Consider the following 24,646-nt stretch of genomic DNA (forward strand, 5'->3'; position numbering starts at 1 on the left):
CAGTGTGCCGGTTGAGCCTACAGAACCCCCTTCTGTTTGTGTTCACCTCTGTAACGCTGATCACCGGCTCTAAGGCGTAGCGCTGGATGTTCTCTGCAGTGCTGCAGCGGCCTCTTTCCCGAATGTGGGCTGATATGGACGGGAGTGTGCCGCGTGCTCTGCCTTGTCCCTGAATGAGCTTCTTATCCAAACAGCCTGAGTGCATATTTCATGCTTCATAAAACGGAACGCGATGAGCAAATTTGCTGAGCTGCTGTTCAGTGTTGTGAGCGGCGCTGCCAAAATAAACGGCGGCGGCGGTGCAGAATGCACACAGTGTGAGCCGAGCGGTCCTGCAGACCCAGGCAGGTAAACAGGAAGAGTCCGATACTGGGTTAAAGGAACCGGGGGATTATTTTATTACTGGACAGTATGTACAGGGTCTAACCACTGAAAAATAACAGAACATAGGACTGTATTTACAATTCCATTTTTTACAAAACGTCTTTACAAGAAGCTGTCAGTTCCAAAAAGGATATGCTACAACACACACACATATACACACACACACACACACACACGCATACACACACTCAATACACATTAATCAAATTTTTGAAATACACACATAAATAAATATTGGCATTCAATGACTGTTTCACAACAAATATCTCTACAGCCAAGAACATATACAGTTTCATCAGTTCATTCAGAAATGTCACACAAAAAGCTATACGGTCATTAATAAACAATACAGTAATATTACTCCTCATATAGGTCTCTGTTAATCTGTTAATGGAATATTGCTAACATATTCACAAAGAGGTAACACGGATTATTTTCATGCCTACTGAACAATAAAAGACATGCACTTTTAATGCTAGTTTAACTCATTTACAAACTCGGTTAAAAGCGAATCAAACTCGTCCTGCAAAAAAAGCCACAGCTTGAGGCCTCGGTACCGTCCGCCTGAGCGACAATCCGTTCCTGCGTGGACAAAAAAAAATCTAATTCCAAGCGCACTTTTCAACCTTGATCCGTACGTCGCTTCCAACAAAAAGCCGCCAGAATCCGGAGCTTCAAAGATACATTCATCTATTCAAAGTGGGGGGGGGGGGGGGGGGGGAGTGAGGGGGACAAGGAACGTGGACTCTCAACCTTGACCTGGACGTGTTAACGTGGCTCGAGAGGAGGAGAGCATTTTTAAGAGACGGGTCCAGAGTGAGTACATTCCAAACCTGCGCTGTTCCAAACTAAATCAAGAACCAAGCAGAAGCAGCACAGAAACTATTTTTGCCAGAAAGGAGAAGTCCAGAAGGTTGGGAGTGCTGAGTGCTCGGACCCTGAAGATTGCCGATGATGAAGCGGGCCGGCCTCTCAGTGCTTTCCTGATGAGGGTCTCTGATGCTGCGGGTGCTGACGGAGTTTGGGCTCTGGAAGAAACACAAACACGAAGGCCTCAGAATCAGAGCAAGACGAAAGTGAACTGGTTTAACTGGAGTTGGAGTGGAATGAGCATGCTTTTATTCTGGAAATTTTAATATACTGAACATACTGAATGTGATAATCACCTGCTGGAAATCACCTGAACATTGTTTCAGTAATTTAAATCGGATGCCAGAGGGTTTAGTTGTTCAGGGTTCAGTTAAGTGACTGGCTACACTCCCAAGCAACTGTTCGAAAAATCCGCTCATATTTAATAAAGGAAAAAGATTTATTTCTCTAGTTTTTAGCTGGGCTGTTGTTGGATCTCCGGACCCGTCCTGTCGGTGAGTGTGAGAGCTTACTGTGCTGCAGGGTTGAGAAAATCACAGGCGTCTGGAACGTCTTCATGGTGGCCGGTCCCTCCCCTGCCGTGGTGATGACCTGCACCTCCAGTCTGTACGAAGCGGCCGGTCTGAGGTTGGACACCACGAGGAAGTTATGGTCCTGAAAAAAGAATACATTTTCATAAACAACTCTAGAAAATCTAGAAACTCTCTCTTTATTCCACTGATTCTGTTACTGTGCCTTTAAGACTGACTGATATATAATAATGCACTGTGTTCTGATTGGCTGCCCTGCACTGTGCTTCGTTCTAAAAGCTGTATAAGGTCAAAAGCTTAATTGGGTGTAGAGTAAATAGGTGTGGTTAATTGGGTGTAGAGTAAATAGGTGTGGTTAATTGGCTGTAGAGTAAATAGGTGTGGTTAATTGGGTGTAGAGTAAATAGGTGTGGTTAACTGGCTGTAGAGTAAATAGGTGTGGTTAATTGGGTGTAGAGTAAATAGGTGTGGTTAACTGGCTGTAGAGTAAATAGGTGTGGTTAATTGGGTGTAGAGTAAATAGGTGTGGTTAACTGGCTGTAGAGTAAATGGGTGTGGTTAATTGGCTGTAGAGTAAATGGGTGTGGTTAACTGGCTGTAGAGTAAATGGGTGTGGTTAACTGGCTGTAGAGTAAATAGGTGTGGTTAATTGGCTGTAGAGTAAATAGGTGTGGTTAATTGGCTGTAGAGTAAATGGGTGTGGTTAACTGGCTGTAGAGTAAATGGGTGTGGTTAACTGGCTGTAGAGTAAATGGGTGTGGTTAATTGGCTGTAGCTTGAATGAGGAAATGTAACAACTCAAACTGTTGTATTTACAAATAAATGAAAGACTTGTGATAGGAGCTCCTTAACTGCCCTGAATCACTTGGATCTCAGTGAAAGCTGCTGAATGAAGGGAAAAACAGAGGAGTAATAAGTTCTTGCAGTGAGTTCTGGCTGAATAGAGGAACCGAGGCTGTTTACACTCTGCCTGAAGCGCTCCGGGGAGGAGGAGCCGGTAGGCCTGATTATGCTAAAACGAGGGATAAAAGAGGACGTATGGACGGGGAATGAAATGAAAGGAGGAGCAGCTTGGAAAGCAAAGACGTCTTTGTGATTCTCTTCATGAAGAAAAACAAGATTAGCACTTCCTAACACAATCTGCTGCTCTCTCTTGATGTGCAAGTAGAGATGCTGAGAAACATAGACTAGATCATTTATTTAACAGCATAAATCATACATAATAAAACTAATTGGGTATTATTTATAATTTAATACTTATTGTTTAGTATGTACTTGATATATTTAATAAAACATTAAATACCAACGGATCTGTGACACTGTTCCCAAGATATTGGTTTTGTGTCAGTATTTGCCTCTATGTAAATCACTCACTGGCCACTTTATTAGAAACTCCCACCTAGTGTTCTCACTCGCTGACATGGTAGTGTTGGTGGTGTGTGTGATGTCGGGCTCTGTGATGTTGCTGGGGTTCCACTCTTGCTTACCGGAGGTAAAATCTGGACTGGGAGATGATGCTGTTGGGGAGGCTGTTCTGTCGGCTCACTGTGGTAACCTCTGCCCATGTGACCTGAAGCCTGTGATTGTCTGCTGTGGCTGAGGTGGGACACTCTCCAGTGGAAGTTCCGTGACGTTTCCCTCGTGGGTGCTGAAGGATGCCGTCAGGTTCTCGGGCTTTGCCAGAACCTTTGGAACTCCTGAAGTAATCAGAGCAACAGATCCATTTATAACTGCGTTTGAGCAGGAATGTAATCAGCTCCTATATAAAACCTAGTAGTTGCAGATAAATGTTTATATTGACAAATCTAATATGTCAAATCTTTTTATTTTTACTAACATAATTGGAACTCCACATGGTTGGTTAGGCATGCAGGTAGTGCCATGCTAGTTGGTGTATATTTGTTTCCATTGCTATTTAGCAATAATAGCTTAATAAATAAACACTCAGACTCTAAACATGACTTGTCTGATTGTGTAATTGTAGTATTGGTTATTTTTTTTTTTTAATTCAGTAAAATATTGATCTAGATTGGTTTCTGACCTCCTTCTCCAGGACAGGTGATTGGTTTGTGGGATTTGCTCCGTAGGGTGGCGCAGGACGGGGTGATGAAGGTGGTGGTGTCGTCCTCTGAGCGTCGTTTGTTCTTCAGAATGTACACACTCACTCTGTACTTACAGGAGAACAGCAGGCGGGCAGGTTGATGTAGTTCTCCTGAGAGATACAAACACACAGAAACACTGGATTAGCTTTATGACTGTTTCTTGGGTTATAATCAATACTATTTTTATTTACTGAACTCTGGTGTATTTGATCAAGACCTTTGCGACTACTGTATAAAGGCAGGATGCCACTGGAGTCTGAGCTACCTACACTATTACCTGTGTTAGAATCACTGGAACTGTACAGTGCTGTCCCTTACAGGTGATCAGTAAACAGTGCGAGTGACCCCCCCCCCCCCCCCCCCCCCCACACACACACACGTACATTTTCATTTATTCATTATATCAAGGAGGGGAGTGGCCATCTCTCTCTGTCTGGAAGCTTGGAGACGTTTGGCCGGGCCGGGAAACGTTTGTGGTATGCTGCTTTTTCCCAGCGCTCCATACAAAACGGGGATGCGCATTCCCTAGCAACCGGGGCAGCGCACACTGAAGAATGCGTGGAGCCTTTAAGGCTACTGCCATCCTCCATCACACACACACACACACACACACACTAGAGTTTGAGCCTCAAGGCCAGTTTCAGCAGGAGGTAGTTGTGGTATCCATACATAACATCAGAACATGTATTCTACATATGCTTTTTTGGAATACACTCATATACACATATAACAATAGTGTCAGTGGTCAGGGAGAGTGTCTACCTGTAATTAACTCTATATAACATTAGAATAAACCCATAAAGTCAGTGGTCAGTGAGAGTGTCTACCTGTAATTAACTCTATATAACATTAGAATAAACCCAATAAACATAGTCAGTGGTCAGTGAGAGTGTCTACCTGTAATTAACTCTATATAACATTAGAATAAACCCATAAAGTCAGTGGTCAGAATGGTTACTAAGGTGCTCCTAAGGGGTTGCCATGATATCCTAGGTTCTTGCTATGGTGTTGCTATGTAGTTTGTAGGTAACTCCACGTGGTTGCTATGACGTTGCTAGGGTTAACATGCATTGCACATAAAAACAACATGTACGGCTGCTTCACTGACCTGTGTGACGGATTTCTCTGGCGGTGTGGTCTCGTTGTGGCTGCAGTGCTCAGCTGTCCACTGGACGTGATGGCGGCTCACCGAGGAGTCTGAACACACACAGAAAAAACAGACGTGTGAGAGAGAGTCCCCAGATTTGTCTGCTTTCGTTTGAACTGAGCCGTAAACAGGTGTTTGTTGAAGGTTTGGCTGGTTTTTCATCACATAATAACTTGGAGATGAGGTTACTGCTCAGTTTCTCAATTAGCCGTTTAGAAACCCACCATTCATTTAATGATTCCAATCCAGAGCAAGACACCAGTATTCCCAACTGTTTTACATACTGGCTGTATGACAGCATATCTTTAATCGACCTAATCAGTAAAATTCAGTAAATAATCAGTAATTAGTGTCCCAGCAGAGGATGATGCTTATATACACTCACAACCCAGGGTGTCAAACACTGTTGCATGTGAGTGTGTGAGCAGTCACTCATGTAAACTCATTCAATTTACTTTATCAGTAATTTAACTGTACCTCTTATTTTTGAAAAATAATCTGATCCTAAACCTGTAAACTCTCAACTTTTGAGTTCAATTGTCACCACTGGCATAAAAACCTTATATCTCCATTCCTCCAGGATGTGAATCTGGCAGTTGTTCTTCATACAGTCTCAGAATTCTTTCCTGAACTCGCAGTGTAGCGTGGCGTAGCTTAAACCCTGAATTAGCTTCTGATGAACGGAGTTTGGGCCATGTGAACTTTCCTGACCCCCTCAGAATCAGCGGAACGGCTCCACGCTGCCAAAATCAACAGTTCTGCTACCTGCGAATGCAATTAGCCGTTAACTTTAACCGGCCGCACATGGACAGACTCCCGCTCCTCGCTAATCTGCCTGCCACTAATCACTGCTGTTTATGCTAACTGCGCACAGTGTTGTTGGAGTTCATTATTCATTGAGCCGCCGCCGCCGCCTGGACGCAAAGCGCTGCTCCTCCAATTAATAATTGAGTTACGCTGCTCTGGATGGCGGCCGGCGAGATAAAAGGAGCTCTTTGAAGCCCGACACACGAAATCTGGAGCTCAGGAGGCTTGCGGCGCTTTTGGAAGCAGAAGAGAGGAAATATAAACATGGTATGTAAAGCCGGTCTGACAGAAAAGGGAAGTGGTATGTAAAACACCAGGAAGAATCCTGAACTGGGGAACAAGGGATGTTCAGAATATACGGACTAAGCCAAGCTCCTCATAACAGCAATAATATTATTAAATAATAATAAAACTATGCACACAAATAAACTAATATTTGTTTTCTTGAGTTAAGAGCCCATATTCTTCATTTGTACTGTATTGTATCTCCTACGAGTTTATAAACCAAAAAAATCCAGAACACAAACTCTCTTCATCCCTCACAACACACACACACACACACACACACACACACACACACACTGTATCTGTTACTGGAAGACTGATGTATTTAAATAGAGCTCTGTTCAGACTGGATGCCCTGATTAGATTAGTCTCATTCAGAAAGCCATCTGGGCTGAAACACTGGGCTAAACTGCTGTAGGCTGAATGGGTGGGGCTAAACTGCTGTAGGCTGAATGGGTGGGGCTAAACTGCTGTAGGCTGAATGGGTGGGGCTAAACTGCTGTAGGCTGAATGGGTGGGGCTAAACTGCTGTCATGCTGTTCTGGGGAGTGTGGGGCAGGTTGTGAAACTTGTTTACTTGTTTACAAATTGAAGTCTTGTTAAATGACTATTAGAGGTTAACATTTGTAGACAGATGATGTACTCCGCTTTTAAGTTAAGGAATGTGTGTTTTTCCACTGGGTTGGGTTTCAGCGCAGTGTGTAAAAACAGGTCAGCCCGCTTTGAAGCTGCTCGGCTGAAGACTGAGCGCCGCAATCAGCGTTAAATGAAGCTGCTCCGATCCAGAGTAGTAGTGAACAAGAAAACCTGGCAGAGAGAACACACAGCTGGGCAGCAGATGGAGCACGTCTCAGAGCGCACAATATGTACGACTACCAAAATACTAATCACAGATCAATCAGAAAGTGTACTATTATTATTGATCCATTAATTGATATATGAATAATTAATATTATAGCTATATATATACTTAGCTGTTCTGTGTGTAATTACCTTCAATATCTTCATCAATAAAGATGAAATAATATTATTTCATCTTTACAATATTATTGTAAATAATATTGTTTCTGTAAATAATATTGTTTATTGCTTTTTAATTCTTATTTATATTGTGTATATAGTGTAAATTTTTATCTAAATTTTTGTAACTGAGTGTCTTGCTATCCCTTTCTGCTGTCACACTGTGAATTTCCCCACTGCGGGACTAACAAAGAACTATCTTATGTCTGTATATAAAATGCAAACTCTAAAACCAATAAATGTGTAATTACAATCAATAATGTAATCAATAGATGTTATTAAGTGTTTGTTAATACATGTCTTATGAATGTATTTAGCTGTACTAGGAAACACTTTGTAACTTGGGTTTAGAAACGTTCTAGATAAATCCTTGTCCTGGAGAACGCGCCGGCTTTGGAAGGTGCCTGGTTGGATCACCATCATGCCTGTTAGCACTAGTGCTTAGCTAAAGCTAACAGGGTTGGATGAGAAGGAATTTCCCTCATTAGCATCGAGCATGCGGCTGCTCCATCACAAGCTCCGGGCCTCCCTTGCTCCGGGATCAGTCACGCGGCGTTCGGCCGAGGTGATGACGTTTATTTGCGGCCTGGCGGAGAGCCTGAATGAGAGCTGACAGCACGGCCCCGGAGCGCGGCCTTTCAAGCTTTCAGCATCTCCGCTGTGGCATTAGCAGAACGAGCCGCGGAGAAATCCACACTTGCAGCCCTTCTGGGGTTTCCCTGCGGCGCTTCAGGAGGGATGACGTCCAGTCTCATTAACCTGACCGATTCGGCGCTGTGCAGACCGGATCAGTGGGTAGATTAGAAGCAGCCATGACACACTTCACTCCACGCGGTCACTTCTTCTTCGCTCTTTCAGCTGTGTTAATTACTGCTTTAGTGAGCGTCCTGTATGTTCAGAAAAGTGCAGTGACACACACAGCTGTATAATCTCCATACAAAAGCACTGTCCAACAGAATGGACACATCTGGAGTAGCTGTGATCACATGACCCCTAAATTCATCGTGCCCAATGCAGAGCCTGGGCTATAGGGGTATAAAGACCCTCAGCATTGGGGTTTTCTCAACTGATGGAGCTCCATCCAATAATTCGGCAGAACGAAGCATCCAACATCAGAACCTGACCTCACTGATGTTCTCACTCTCGCTGAGCTGAATGCAATCAAATCCTGCTCACAGCAATGTTCAACAATATTAAGCCTTTCCAGGAGGATAGGGGGACAAAGGTCCCCTAATGCCTGACTAGCACCCTTCTTACTGTGATAATAAGCTGAAGTACCTCCTCTCTTCTTCCAGTAAACGCGGACCTGCAGTTGTCCGTCCTGGTAAAACGGCGTGCCGACCTCCAGAGTGCTCGCCGGCCTCTTCCCCGCAGGAAACTCCTCCTTCTTCAGCTTGGTGGATATTTCTAATTGGGCAGAAGGTACAAACATGTTCAAATGAAGAGTACAGATGATGTTCCTCACAGTTCTGTGATTATCGTGTAGGATCTGTATGAGGCGTGTGAGGAGTGTGAGGAGCCGTACTCGGGTGGCTGTTCTCCGGTGTCGTGCTGAACTGCAGTGAGGCTTTGGGGCTCTTGAGGCGAACCTGACCCCAATACGCCACGGCCTGCAGCTCCACAGTGTACGAGCTGTTCCCCACCAGACCCTCCAAATCCACTGAGCTTTTAGCCTAAAATCACAGGCAGAAACAGCAGAAGTGTGAGCATAACATCACCAACACACCAGGAACGAGTTTCATTTGTTGGTGCCTGGAAAAAGAGGTCTGGTAATATGTGTTACATTTTAAAAATAAAATTCAAATATAAAACTGAATGTAAATACATTTAAAAACATTAAAACAAAAGCAGCTTTTATTGAATAGACTGAACACATATTACATATTGTTGTGGTTAAGTTCAACCACTTAAACCTGGTTCTAGTTCTAGACCTGCCTTCTTGGGTCAGTGACAAATAAGGTCTGTAAAAAGAATTATTTTAATAACTCTAATATTAAAGCTCACCAAAATTGCTTACAAATTATTATTAAGGATATGGGGAGGTGAGAGTGTTGGTATTTGTTTCACAGAATTCATTTTTAAACAGGAGAATCAGTTTTTCCACTTGATTGAACATTTTAAACACTTTATTTGTGCCATGTTATAATTAATTCATCCTCTTAAACTGCTCAGAACCACCAGTAGATCCTGGCTTTTTCTCATATTTATTAATTTATTATAAGGGAAATGACAGAACATCATGTCATTCTTGTTCCCAATGAATAATCTTTAACACATAATAAAAGTCACAGAGTTTAAGAGTTTAAAAAAACAAAAACAAATGAAACTGAACGTATTGAAGCTGCTGGAGTACCTGGCCTGCCGCTGCCGTTCCCAGCCAGCTGCGCTACACTGCACCCTTTCAGAGGCTTGTGTGGTTATTGGAAGCACATGTGTTCTGTGAGCAGCAACATGGTGAGAATTTCCACTCCGAAACTTCAGAAAGCCCCCCGCTGCTTGGCTACCTCACCTTCAATTCTGGAGCGCCCCGCCAACAGCGGGCGTTTGATTGGATTTAGTTATGCGGCCGTGTTTGTTTTGGCATTCCTGCAGCAGCGGGTCACCGGGCGTACACGTGTAAACAGACGACCAAGACGCGCCGGTGAGGCCTTTTACTAACCTGTCCTGTACGGAGGGAGGAACCTGAACCGCATGTCCTAACACTTTCAGGGCTAGCTAATAGCAAGTGAGCTAATACGGAAAAACATCACCTACCATGCCCATTCCACGGCCTCTTTATTGGAAACCCCTTTTCTGTAGCTCCACCTTGCTGGTGTTCAGTTAGAGACTGTATCTGTTCATACACCTAACTCAGCAACAACCTCAACCTAGGGTTTCTAATAAAGTGGCCAATGAATGTAAGCTAAAGGTATCGCGTTATAGTGAATTTTGTCATTCATAGAGTCTCTGATCATGCCGGATGATCTAAAAAAGCAGAAGTCTCAGTAACTCATACCCCACTGGTGGTCTTTCTCCTCTTCTTCTTGGTGGGCACCAGCGCTTTTCCAGGAACCATCCAGCTCCAGAACACTTTAAAGTGGTGGACGGGAACGTCTGACTCCTCGGGAAGAGTCCAGTCCAGCCGAGCGGTCAGAAGGCCATCAGTCCCCACCGACACGTTGGTCACTTTCAGGCCAGAGGGACACGGTGGAGGGGACGGGTCTGTGAGGGACACCAACACACACATCAGAAAAACACATTCGCTTTCGTGTCTGGGTGCAGCCTTAAGTAGCTGAATGCATTTATTACAAGGGGTGTCCACAAACATTAGGACATGTACGGCCTTCTTAGCTACACGGGCCTCCAAAATACTAAAATAGCAGAACTCTGAACCGAGCACGTCTTGGCTTCTCGAGTGCACTTGAGGTAAGTGGAGGAACTGGGTAAATGACTTTAAGGTCAGCTTATCTAGTGAAGAGTGTTTAAACTGAAGGTCGTCTCAGAATTGTACAATCTCCTCCAATCTTCTGCGCTTTAGAGAACGTCTGGTCCAGCAGTCCCGTCAGAAAACCCAGTTAGCTTGACATCTCAGTCATGACGTAAACTCAGACCCTAACGAGAAAATGACCCAATTTGGAAGCCAATCAGTTTCCTCTTTGTACCACAATCCTCTCCCACCTGAAAGCCATTTGGACCACTTGGGCTAGCGGCGTGTGTCGTCGGTAATGCTAACCTTTAGCAGCGCAAAATAAACAAGCCGGCGAAGCTTTCACAAATTGCTCCGACAAATGATGTTAGCGGGAAATTGAAATCACATGACGGAGCGGAAGGCCGACACACTCTCTGATCGCTCGTCAGGAGAGGCAGGAAGGGTCAGAGAGCTAACGTGAGCTGAATTCACGTAGCTTTATTAGCTGCAGGGAAAGAGATGGTGTACGTAGCATGTAGGAGAAGCAGACATAACAGCACTAGAGTTTCCATCTGGGTTCCCTCACTGTTGTCTTTCACCACAGGTTTGGTGTCTGAACTTTAGCTTCTTCAAGAGTTGTCCTGGTATTGTACACAGAACCACTGTCATTATCAAAGAAATTGTAGAAAGGTATAAAAGAACGGTTCTACGGCTCAAAAATATCAAAGACTATTCTGAAGCTTTAGAACCACTGTTCCAAAAAGTACCATCTAAAAAAACTTGCTTTCCTTAAAAGCAGAACCGCTTTGGGTCAACATGGTTTCATGGTTTCAACCACTACCTTTACTTAAGGACGCTTGAAAGAAGGTTTATTGACTTGTAAATATGGTAGACCCTTTTAGAACCTATGCTATAGAACCATTTTAAAAGGTTCTGTAAAGATCCATCTACAAAAGTGTAACTGTAAGCTTTCCGCCAGTTCTTCGAGTCTGCAGCATAGCTAAAACAGAACGAAGGGGTTCCTTATAGGTTCTTTAGTGAAAGCAACGGTTCTGTCATGTTTTTGTATCATCATATCATATCAGAACCACTGTCTCACTAATGGGCCCTTAAAGAACCCCCCCCCGTACAAGTGCTGAACAGTTTGAGCTATGCTGCAGACTCTTGCTTTAAGCTACACTTTCAGATCCAGACGATAACTGAGCTCATATTTCACTTCCAAACCTGCCGTAATCCACAGGTACGGAGACGGGACTGTTCTCAGCAGTCAGATCTCTGCAGAGATGAGGCTGAAGCGTTTGGAAAGAAGTGCCTCCAGCTTTGGGGCACGTTACAGAGCGCTACGTTAAATACCTCTTTCATGTCGCTTTAAATTCAACACACTCAAGCTCGCGAGAAGCCTGCTGATCTGTGGTAAAGATCTAAAGCAGACACCTTACCTCACATCTTGGCACGTCGACAAAGCCTTGTGTGTATCTGAAACCTGCAATATCCCCTCGCTAATTCAGACATATTACACTTTATGTGAGCATAAAGTGGGGAAAACCCGTGGAAATGAAACTCCTGGTTGTTGTAAGTCTTGCAGGCTACATGCGGCCTCCTGTTATTACCGTCGGAAAGAATTAGCCACTCATGAAGCTTTTAGAGGGAAGCATTTAAATACAGAACAACGTTTGGAAAGGGTTTAGCTGACAGGCCGTCTAACTGTTGTATAACAGGAGAGGCTCGGCCCGCTACGCTAACATGGCTAACAATAACAGAAGCTAGTAACCACCCGCTAGCATAATGACTTTACTTTAATGTTAACTGTAAGCAATTCCCATTCATTATCTGTTAGCAGCATTAGCATTAGTCTGACCGCTACACTAATGGACAAAAGTAATGGGACACGTATTCATTCACTGTTAATTCTGAAATCAAGGGGATTAAAGAGCTGATCCTGCTTCTGTTGGAGTAACTGTCTCTACTGTCCAGAGAAGAAGACTTTCTACTAGATTCTGGAGGAGGAGCATTGATGTGAGGATTTGATTGAATTTAGCGACAAGAGCGTTAGTGAGACCACAATGTTGGATGTCATTTGGTCAAATCAGATTTGCCCTATTCCAAGTATTAAGCCCTTTTCTCAATTAGAGTTTTGGAGAATTTTTTGTTGTATTCAAATGAAATACTTTTTTTCAGATTTTGGTTGAAACCTATGTGTCCTAAATTTTGTGTCTTTTGCAATTTTTTTTTATGTTAACCATTTTATTTATTGCCAGCTCAGATTTGCCCTATTAGTATACACCTCTTTTCTCAGTAAATTGTTAGAGTAGTAGCTACTTTCCCAACCTGACTGCATCTCAGATTTAAAACAGCTTCTCAAACTTTATTTATGTAGTTGATTATCGATCTCTTTCAGACTGGACCTGTTTTATTAATATACACACATTCAGTAGGTTCACATCAATCATTTTACATGTCGCCTAGCTCCAGAAATCCCGCTGATTGGGGTTTTAACTGAAGCGTGTCGCCAAAATGTTCCAGTTACTACTTTAACGCTCCAGGCCGATAAATGAGGTCCATTGTGTCGCCCTGCAGCCGCGCCGGACTGGCAGGCAGGCGTGAAGCACACTTGGCTAAACCGGGCGATTATAAGAGTGGGTTCAGTCGTAAAACTACGTCAGTCGAAGACTCCACCTGCTGTAATGGTCTTAACCCTGAACTGTGGGGGGTGGCAGGTTATTGGGGGCAGTGGGAGTGGTCGGGAGGGTGAAGACCACCCAGGACAACCTACCTCTGGAAGAGCGGAAGTGCTTGCTGGGGGCTGTGAAGCCACGGGTGCCGTGGACGTTTACGGCCGCCACGCGGAACTGGTACCACCTGCTTGGCCTGGTGTCTGCCAACTGGACACGCTCCTCCGCCACCTGAGGGTCACAGAGGGGACAAGGTCACGGTACATGTGGAACAGAATTGTTTTAAAATGACATCTCTGATTCAGTAAAACCTTGTGCGAAAGTATGAACACCCCCAGAGTTTAAAACATGCAAGCAAACCGAAATAAATATATAAATAAATAATTATCAATACAAAAAAATAATTGTCAGCGTCAAGCACGCCCTAGCAACAACAACTGACCTGTGCCATGTCCTGCCATGGTGTGGCGTCGTCCTCGCTGGGGTGAATGCCGTGGTTCCAGCGGCGCTGCACCACGTACACAACCGGCTCCACCGAGATGTTGAACTTGGAGGACCAGCGAACCTCCAGCTGCCCTGACGGCTGCTCCAGGAACACTAGCTCCTTCCTGGGCTTCAGGGGAGCTCCTGAAGGACAGAGAGAAAAAATAACAGCTGATTAAAGAGACAGTTTTGCAAAGTTTACACAGTTAACCAAAATACAGATGTTTAGCCAGTTGAGTAGCCAAAGCTTGTTAACATCAGTTAGCATCAGCTGAAACTGTATGGAGGTGTTCAGTAATCTCTAACAGACCTGCTCGTGTTTTCTGAAACTGTATAACATCATCATCCCCAACTCCCCAACTCATCCCAAAAGTACTGGATGGAGCTCCTCCACCATCATTCCAGAGAACACAGTTCTTCCACTGCTCCACAGCTCAATGCTGGGGGACTAGACAAGCTGTGTGTGTGCATTTGCAGATCTGTGTCAGCAATGGGTGCAGATTACAGTAGCTGAATGCATTTATAAGAAGGGGTGTCCACAAACATCTGGGCACAGCTAAGATAAAAACATTAGCAGCACTTCTAGCGATTTCCATGTCGTTGTTCTTTTTGACCGAACATGTCTTGGCTGACTGACTCCATTTGAGGCAAGTGGGAAAACAGCGTACCTATCATTTGTCACCAAACTTTCCCTTTAATTCTGGAGAAGGTCTGTATGAAATGTTGCTCACATCTCATTTTAATTACTGTCACTAAGTTACGGCCTTCGCGGAGGACGCCCCGTTGGATCTCCAAAGCGTTACCCAACCGTGCAGAAGGCTGCGAGACTACACGCAACCGCTTTACCCACATCACGGTTACTCCCACTCGACCCTCAAAGCCGTAATAAATGCTTCCATGTGTAATAAATTAAAGATTTATTAAGTACAGGGCTTACGAGGAGAAAAAAACACAACTCCAGAGAAATGCTCTGCCGTGGAAGATTAACTCGCTGCAACCAATTCATAACAGCTGCGGAGGAAAGAGCTGTTGATGGAACTGGAGAGTTTAATGACATGGAGATGGAGGAATAACTCTCATTCATCTCCATAAATCAGCCTGGTGAGGAACGCCAGGCGGCCTCCGTCGTCGCGGAAAGCCCTCGGAGGACGTCCGTTTCTGAAGAGTACATGAAACCAAGCTCAACTTAAATGCCGTGTTTACGTGTTGACGCTGAAGGAGCATTGTGCCGCGCCTCTCAGCAGGCCATGGTGACAGCATTGCTGGAATAGCGGTGGTGCCGGGAGATGGGGTTAGCCAATATTGTATTGTTAAAGGTGTCTGAGCACTTATTAAAATGCTGTTTTCTTAATAAAAAGTTTGGTTTTTGTTCACAACAGATGAGTACGGCAGGATGCTACGAGTGATTAGCAATACCCGGTTGTGGCTGACAATAAATATAACTGATCTTCAAAAACATGGTATATCTGCTTTGCTGTCATTTGTTTACTGTTATATTGTAAAAAAGCAAGTTATTACAGTAATTTTGGAAAAAAATTTAAAATATAATTTAAAAATTACATAATAATTACATCAAGTTTTAAACTATTTTGTCATTTCGAACATTAATTGCACTCCTCCTCTTCTTCAGACCACCACTCTAACGGGGGGAGACAGGCTTCACAAGCAGACCACAGAAAGCCGGACCTTTTCTACTAGATTTTCGAGGAGCATGTCTGTGAGGATTTTACCACCCCACCTTATCATCCTCAACACCCCAACTCCTCCCAAAAGTACTGGATGGAGCTCCTCCACCATCATTCCAGAGAACACAGTTCCTCCACTGCTCCACAGCTCAATGCTGGGGGGCTTAACACCCCTCTACTAGCCCACGCCTGGCATTATTAGACACCATGGTGCCGTGTGTCAGCAATGGGTGCAACTTAAAGTAGTTGAATGCATTCATTAAAAGGGGTGTCCACAAACATTTGGACATGTAGTGTACGTGCCTACATCATCAAAGAGTGCGGAGGTGTTCAGTAGTATCTCTAGTAGACTTGATTATGTGGTTTCTGACACAGTTATCTAGAACATGAACTGAAATATGAAATAAACTTTTTCACAGAACTGTGGCTTTAATGATGTCTGGTTCTGGGTGAATCTGAAGCAGATAAGCTAAGTGTGGAGCTCGCAGCCAGCTGGAGTGATCCTTTGGCAGGGTGGGTGTGTGTGTATGGAGGGGGGTCTGGTATCTCTCTGGAGAGCAGCTGTGTGGTATTGCGCTGTGGTTTCTCAGCTAGCACATGTGTGCAGCACCTCCTCCAAGCAAAACGTGGGTAACTACAACAATCCCGCAGCATTCCTGCTTTAACCACCACTGGAACATCTCCTTCATGACAACACACACTCAAAAACACACACACACACACACACACACACAGAGAGAAAGAATCAGCTTCCACTCATAACTGGTGTCTTCATTCGTTGCCCAAAGCGAGCCGCAGAGTTCGCTGTCTTCCAAGAACCACACTAGCCAAGCATTCGCTCCAAAGGCCACCCGCTTCACGCTGCTGGTGTGGCTGCCTTTTTTACGGCCTTCTTCATCCTCCTCGCTTCTATTTATGGCTGCGGGGTTCGTAAATATGCTGCGGATCGTGACCTTCCTGCTAACAGTCGCTCTAACAATAGTGGCTGACGTGATCGTGCTGAGAGCTAACACACGGCCGCGTCCTCGTTTGGTTGGAATTCGCTGCTTCCTCAGTGATAAATCTTTCAGATACAGTTTTGAATCTTTGGCCGACAATTCCGGCTCCTTCGTCCAAACATTTGGTTCCTTTCTTCTCTCCCGTCTCACCAAACAGTCGTAAGCTAACGGGACGCGGCTGAGAGGGGCTGAAACCTGTACAGAGACCACAGGTTTTACAAACTATGTGTCTACACAAATGATCTCAGCAGCTTTGGAAGCAGAAGCGACTGTGAAACTTTAAAGCTGAGACATCCTAGTGAACATGTCCAAATGTTTTCAGCTACTTTAAGATGCACCCATTGCTGACACAGATGTGGAAATGCACACACACAGCTTATCTAGTTCCTGTAGAGAAGAAGTACTGCCAATAGAATAGGACTCTCTGGAGCAGATCAACCTCATGACCCTACTGGCTCCATGCTGCCTAATAATGCCAGGTGTGGGCTAGAGGGGTATAAAGCCCCCCAGCATTGAGCTGCGGAGCAGTGAAACCATCTGGAATGATGCATGGTGCTTCATCCAGTACTTTTGGCTTGGGATGAGTTGAGAAGTTCTTACAGCAATGCTCTTCCAATATCTAGTAGAAAGTCTTCTTCTCTGGACAGTAGAGACAGTTACTCCAAAAAAAGCAGAGTCAAGTTTGTTGAATACTCTTGATTATATAAGAAACAATGAACGAGCAGGTGTCCCAATAGTTTTGCCACTACAGTGTATCAATACTTCCCTTACTAATGAGAATGCTAATATAATACTGTATATACCAACATAAGCAGTCCATAACCAGCATGTATTTTTTTAGCTAATAACATTTTACAGTGGGGTTGGCTGAATTAGCCGGTACTAATTTCTGGAAGGGTGGAAGTTTCAGTCAAGCCAGAGTACATGAGCCAGCAACCCTGAGTGAGTGAGTGAGTGAGTGAGTGACAAGTAAGATTTATGAGCTGCTCTGCATCTAAAACAAGTTAACCGTTAGACAGAAAGACTCTCTGAGGGCCAGATGTACGTACAAGAGTAGACCCTCCTTTAAAATCGACCTGAGGTCAAAACTGACCTTTCTTTACCATGTGAGCCTGAGACTCGGCTCATCTCATGCATGATTCACATTGTAGTTATTAAATGTGGGTTGAGTTTGGGCTTCAGCTGCATGCCTGTGCAGACCTCCACCCCATCTATCATGGAGAGAAAATGCTCAGCTAGTGACCCTCCCTGATACGGTGTTGCAGCCTTTAAGAGCCATGCAAAACCGAAGTGACTGAAGTTTAGCAAACTGAACGTAATTTGGAATCAGTCGCACTTCCAGCAGCTCCACCCATGGGTTCTTTAGTCTGTCTGGACATTTTTTAATCATGCATGTCTGTACAGGTCTGTATGCTAGTTTTCACTTACAGCGCGATCTAGTCCGGTCCTAAGCCTGGCACTAAAGCCTGAGTACATCTGGCCCTCAGTGTTGGGGCCTGCAGCCTGGCGCACTCTTCGATATGAAGAGCACAAAGTACTCTGCTGTGTCTTGGGCCAAGGTCAGGGATACACACACACACACACACACACACACACACACACACTCCAAGGCTATGGTTCCCCACCTGCAGGAACATCTGACAGCGATCTGAAACGCCAGCGACGCAACGCTCAATTTGGCCCCTGACTCGCAGTGAGGTTAATGGTTTCCAGCAACCTGGACTGTCCTCCCCCCCGAAGAGCGAGGCACACGTAGAAACAATTACACTCTCCCCACAATGAGCTAATAACGGACGCTCTCCAGCAAACCCAGAACGGGCCTGGAACCCAATCAAGGCCTTTATAGCCTACCTGCAAATGAGGGAGAAAGCAGCAAATCTGACAGCAACGACCGGCCATCCCTGTCTGGCCATTTAGCCAATAACGACAGCAACGGCTGGAGCTCTAGTGGGTTCCACATGTTGGAGGAACTGCCGCCCTGTTACTGGAGGAACCCATCTGAACCCTCGAACCTTCTTTCTATGAGGGTAAAGGAGCACCATCTTGCGCTTTCCTCTCTAAATACTAAATGTTTAATCTACAGATGAACTGATACAGGACTGATACAGGGTCGATGCTGATACACTATATGTCCAAATGTTTGTGGACACCTATTCTAATAAATTAATTCAGCTACTTTAAGTTGCACCCATTGACACATGGCACTATGCCTAATGCCAACACTGAGCTGTGGAACGCTCCATCTAATACTTCAGGGATGAGTTGGGGAGTTTGAGGTGGGATGGTGGTTGTTCAACATCCTGACCTCACTAAAGCTCTTGTTGCTGAATGCAATCAAATCTTCACAGCAATGCTCCTCCTCCAAAATCTAGTAGAAAGTCTTCTTCTCTGGACAGTCGCAGTAGAAGCAGGATCAGCTCTTTTAGTACCCTTGATTTCAGAAGAAGCAGTAAATGAGCAGGTGTCCCAATATTTCAACAGAGGGGACAGATCTAGGACTTTTGAGCGCTCCAAAAGTCGCTGATTGGCAGCACTGATATGATTCATCCAATCCGCTGCGACCAGAAACCAAGGGAAGATGGTGAGTATCCTGAGTGCTAGAAAATGACCAAAGCTAACAGAAACATGGCCGCAATGTTCAAAAACACAAACACAGACTCTCGGTATAAAAGCAAATGGGCGGCGCTGTTAGCCAAGCTAAATGTTTTCAGTGTAATGACCGTTCACAGTGGCACACGCAGCGATGCCAAACGCAGTCAGGGTGCTGAGGATCAGTCTGGAGCTCTGCGGGAAACTGTCATTCACTCAGCACTGCGCTGACGGACAATTAAAAATAAATTAGAGGTGTATTCAGCGTAGAGACCAGCTGGCTGCAGGACGGGACTTTTTAGCCTCCGCTAAAGGCCGATCTGATGAGAGGGTGAGTCTGGAGCGCCAGTGAAGTTCGCTGGTAAATGTAATGCTGCACCTTCCAGATGTGACTTATATTGTTACTCCAACTCTGTGAAGCTCTTGATCAAATACCAAAAATTCACCGTTTAATAAACTAGATGCTCCTGATGTTGCTGTTGTTGATGTTAGGAAACAGGGTTTCTGTGGCGTCCCATGTTTCTGCTGTGGTGCCCGGTGTTTCTGCCACATGTGCTTTGTGTGTACCTTTGTAGAGGTTCCTGGGCACCTGGCAGGTGTGTCCACAACCATTGGAGCAGCACTTCCTGTGGGCAGGGCATTCTGCGTCCTCCTCGCAGCTCTCCACACACGCTGCGGCAAATCCGCTGGCCCGGTCCGGCGCCGGGCAGTCGCCCTGCTTCGCTGCCTCCACACTGCGCAAAAACTCACAACTCGTCAGGCACTCGTAGTGCTTCTTCGGAAACAGAGTCTGGAGGGAGAGAGAGAGAGAGAGAGAGAGAGAGAGAGAGAGGGCGAGAGAGAGAGAGAGAGAGAGAGAGAGAGAGAGAGAGGGAGGGAGAGAGAGAGAGAGAGAGAGAGAGAGAGAGAGAGAGAGAGAGAGAGAGAGAGAGAGAAAGAAAGAGAGAGAGAGAGAGAAATGAGAGAGAGGGAGAGAGAGAGAGGAGAGAGAGAGGTAGAGAGAGAGAGAGAGAAATGAGAGAGAGAGAAATGAGAGAGAGAGAGAAATGAGAGAGAGAGAAATGAGAGAGAGGGAGAGAGAGAGAGGAGAGAGAGAGGTAGAGAGAGAGAGAGAGAGAGAAATGAGAGAGAGAGAAATGAGAGAGAGAGAGAAATATCATTAAATACATAAATATATATCTTATGAATCAATTTTGCTTCCTTCACTTTTCTATATTATGTGAATCTGCAGTTGTTCTTTATACTGTCTCAGAATTTATTGTTGAATGGACCAATAGAAATGCTCCAAAATCTGACCTGGAATCTTTTTACACTGACTTTCCACCAAAATTCTCGTGTGAAGATACGAGGTTCTTGGCGACAGTGAGAAAATGTTTATATAATTATCACTGAGAGGCACATGAGAGTTCTCAGGAGTTCTGCTGTACCTCACACAGGTCCTGACATTGGTTCTCCTTCAGGTCCCATGATGCCTTACAGGGTTCCAGACACTGCAGAAAGAGAAATTGACAGACATGAACACACACACACATACCGAACCGGCCGATGTTCTTCTCTGTCTGGTTTATGTTGTCTGAACAAACCGGGGCGAGCCGTGACCTTGAAAGCAGGCGATACAGAGGTCACAGCTGTTCATGGATGAAGGAAGGCTGCTTCATAGACAGCAAGCGTTACATTTTGATGGAACACAAGGAGAAAGTCTTTGAGGCAGCTTGATATGATTAGTTATAGTCAGAAAAGCTCAGTTTAGATGTCGAGGAACTGTAAATGCATAAAAGTCAAATTAATAGCTTTAGCTTTAAGGTGCTAATGATCAATTATCAATATTGGTGCATCCCTGCCAATCAAACCTATCAGAGTAACGTGATGAGTGCGCACCCTTTTATCAGACCACCGTCATCCAGACAGATAGATACACTGTTAGGTCTCACAGCTAGAGAAAATGCCCAAAATAGAACCCTCTCTAATCCGGGTTTCATCCAGAACCTCGGCTGAGGGGTTGACCAAAGCGCTGTAAATCCTAACAGCACTGGTGCTGACCCCATCTAAAGCTCACTGACCGTACGGTTTACACAATGCACGTTTATCGTACTGTCAGAGCCAGAGCATGAGGAGCTTGCCTCACCCTACTCCTCCCTTTCTACCCGACAGTGACTAAGGAACACTAGAGGGCGCTCCGAGTAAGTACGTACTGAATGAGGTAAATTGGGCTAAACAGCTAAAAATGATCTGCCTGAAGATCAGGCCTCTGACTACTGATTGGCTTGCATTCAGGCTGTTGAGTGCAGATTGGCTGGCATTCTGGTTGATAGATGCTGATTGGCTGACATACTGGCTACTGAGTTATGAAATTGGCACTCTGGCTACTGAGTGCTGACTGGCTGGCACTCTGGATAAAAACCTTTAATCGTTTACAAAGGAGGATTTAGAACAGAAGACAGTCTGGGCGTCCCATGTCCAAAACACAAGCAATCGGTTCCTTGGCAGGCCGGACGCTCCCCATCACAAACCCCTTACACTTCAAACACTCGGCCCAAACGCAGACATTCAGACAACAGGCAGACAGAGCGGGGAACAGATGAGGGCATGCTGTCTGGGCCTCGCTTTGGCTGTGTTTCAGTGGGTAAAGTAAGCTCCAGACAGATCCCCACACACACACACACACACACACACTGAGCCTGACATGGCTGGACCTGACACACACTGATAGATACACTCACAGATACTGGTAACAGTTTTTAGTGCAGTAGAACCCAATCCAGCTGCCCCGGCACACACACACACACACACACTATGTAATACTGTAACACTACAGCACACGGTTCTCTACTGTCCAGAGAAGAAGACTTTCTACTAGATTCTGGAGGAAGAAAATTGCTGTGAGGATTTGATTGCGAGAGCATTACCCCACTCCACCTCATCATCCCCAACTCATCCCAAAAGTACTGGATGGAGCTCCTCCACCATCATTCCAGAGAACACAGTTCTTCCACTGCTCCACAGCTCCTCAATGCTGGGGGGCTTTATACCCCTCTAGCCCACACCATGGCACTGCTTCATGTTGATCTCCTTCTCTACAGGGACTAGACAAGCTGAGTCAGCAATGGGTGCAACTTAAAGTGGCTGAATGCACTCAGAAGGAGTGTCCACAAATATCTGGACATATTGTGTATAATGATGTTATGAAGACGTTTAAAGAGAGCCAGATGGACGGTACGCCGCTTTCAGAGCACCTGGGATTCCCTCTTCGTGCAGCACGTGGAGATGGTTTAGCATGACTTCATGCCTGAACAAGCGGTGAAACAGATACATGAAAGGCACATTAACGTAATCTCACTCTCCCTTTCCTCCCTCTCTGAAGACACACTGCACCCACAGCCAATCAGATCCACTCTGCCCTAAATGCAATAGAACATGAAAGTCCACGAGCAGCGGACAGAGGCTCGCTAGCGCTACCGCAGCTAAAGAGGCTCTCCATCAGCGAAGGCCATCGAAGCATCACTGGCATGGTCAGTCCCATCAGATCAAAGACTTAGAGAACCTCCAGAGATAGAGACAGAGCCTTCAGAAAGAGAGATGAGAGAGAGAGGGAGGGAGACGTAGCAGCACAGTAAAAGCTAAGCACTGGCTGGGACCGTCCCAAACCACGCTATAACCCCAAGTGTGCTAAATCGGCTCCAGAACACACTTAGCTCTCGATCCGGTCATGGCTCAGCTATGCCGAGGCACCACAGCACAGTTTATCCGCGGAACGGTTCTGTGTTTTAGCGCAATGCCGCTATTGGAAAAGGCACGGGGGTCTCCGCGGTGTGCTTAACACAACGGTTCACACAGAAGTCACATCTCCAGTTAGCTCGAGCTGGAACTCTAACTGTTAGCTGTGAGCGCCAGAATGCATTACGCCTCAATAAACACGCATTTACATACACTCTGTGTCCAAATGTGCAGATCAACATCATGACCCTATTGGCTCCATGCTGCCTAATGCCAGGCGTGGGCTAGAGGGGTATAAAGCCCCCCAGCATTGAGGAGCTGTGGAGCAGTGGAAGAACTGTGTTCTCTGGAATGATGGTGGAGGAGCTCCATCCAGTACTTTTGGGATGTTGGTGGGAGGGGGTGTTGGGGATGGTGGTCATTCAACAACCTGACCTCACTAACACTCCAACTTGACATTAACACTTGTTGCAGAATGCAATCAAATCCTCACAGCAATGCTCCTCCTCCAGAATCTAGTAGAAAGTCTTCTTCTCTGGACAGTAGAGACAGTTACTCCAACAGAAGCAGGATCAGCTCTTTAATAGCCTTGATTTCAGAAAAAAAGCAGGTGTCCCAATACTTTTGTCCATATAGTGTAGCAGTATAAACACATCACAGAACTTTCACACACTCTGAATCGAAATCTCCCTCCACACATAAAACAGTAATATTGAGAAAAAGGAAATGTAAAGGGCTGAGTCAGGCGGCTGACTTGTTTATGGGTTTTTAATTAGCTCATTAGCGCTGCCCCGCAATTATTCTGCCGTTTGCAGTGAAATGTTTATTTGCTTTTTTAATGGAGTGAGCGCATGTTGGAAACGTAAATCCGACAAAAATCACGCTGCCGCACACGCTGGCCTGCCAGCCCCTAATGACAAACCACGTCTCGCTAATCAGCCTCGGCGATACCCGCCGCCCAGGGAGCACTAGTCAGCCTACACGGCCGGCCCTAACACTTAGCCTTCGTCAGCAAGACCGCCTTGAACCCTCAAATTCTGAAACCTGCTAGCTATGTTCTGAGGGTCCAGTTTGGGTTATCCATTCCCTCACTCTAAATCATCTGAAAGGTAAAAGGTAAAGCGGCCAGTTAAGAAGCACATGGCAGGTGTATCTAATAAAGTGGCCAGAGGCTGTGTGTGATGGTACAGCTAGTTGAAGCAGCTGCAGTCTGCAGTATCTCTCTTTCTTCTGAACAGTAGTAAACACAGGTGGCCGTTCTGTTGAAAGGAGCTGACAGGCTGTCTTGTGCTTTGGTGGTGCATCTACAGGAACTGCCGCTAGTCCTCACACACACACACACACACACACTAAAGCCTCAAATCCCCCTTTACAAATCACAGAGCACATACTCATAAGCCTGAGGATCAGAGCAGCTCTCCTATTCAGATAGCTCTCGGCTAAACTGGCAACACATTCCTCTACCCAGCGGAGGACTGGGTAGTCTGCTGGAATCGCCCTCATCTCTCTGCTCAGTACCTGCAACTGTTCTCCTCAATTCTCTTCACGTTGGGGTGGGTTCTTTAGTGCTGTGCTGTATTATCTGGTCTTTATGGTGAGTTCCTTAGCTCTCCACTGCATTTTCTGGACTTGAAGTCCTTCTCAATAATCAGAATTTTGAAGTGGGTTGCTTAGCCTCTACTGAATCTGGATTTTGGAGTGGGTTCCGTAGCGTCTTGCTGGATCATTTGGTCTTTGGAGTGGGATCCTTAGCGTTCTGCTCAATTATCTGGATTTGGGGTGGTTTCCCAAGCTCGAAACTTATCGAAACTTTCAAATGGAATCTGTTAGTGTTCTGCTCAGTTCTTTGGACGCTGTGATGGTTTCCTCTCTCCAATAAACTACTTCTTTTGAGTTCTGCTGAACTATCTGCACTTTCGGTGGGTTTCTTAGCTGTCCACAGAACTATCTGGACTTTGGTGGGGGTGCCTTA

At 45.3% G+C, this 24,646-nt stretch overlaps 1 protein-coding gene across 1 annotated transcript in view; it reads right to left on the bottom strand.

The window, feature by feature from the left end:
- Nucleotides 1-374: 374 nt before the first annotated feature.
- LOC140560770 (anosmin-1) overlaps nt 375-24,646 on the bottom strand; it is a 45,328-nt gene continuing 21,056 nt past the window's right edge. Inside the window, 14 exon segments of the mRNA XM_072685301.1 lie at nt 375-1,412; nt 1,767-1,908; nt 3,272-3,356; nt 3,359-3,481; nt 3,826-3,975; nt 3,978-3,996; nt 4,995-5,083; nt 8,424-8,552; nt 8,671-8,818; nt 10,141-10,346; nt 13,307-13,436; nt 13,648-13,832; nt 19,528-19,750; nt 20,388-20,450. Coding sequence (XP_072541402.1) covers nt 1,809-1,908; nt 3,272-3,356; nt 3,359-3,481; nt 3,826-3,975; nt 3,978-3,996; nt 4,995-5,083; nt 8,424-8,552; nt 8,671-8,818; nt 10,141-10,346; nt 13,307-13,436; nt 13,648-13,832; nt 19,528-19,750; nt 20,388-20,450 — 1,650 coding nt within the window. The 3' untranslated portion in view covers nt 375-1,412; nt 1,767-1,808.

This window comes from Salminus brasiliensis, chromosome 8 (genome assembly GCF_030463535.1).
Source record: "Salminus brasiliensis chromosome 8, fSalBra1.hap2, whole genome shotgun sequence".
Lineage (NCBI taxonomy): Eukaryota > Metazoa > Chordata > Actinopteri > Characiformes > Bryconidae > Salminus > Salminus brasiliensis.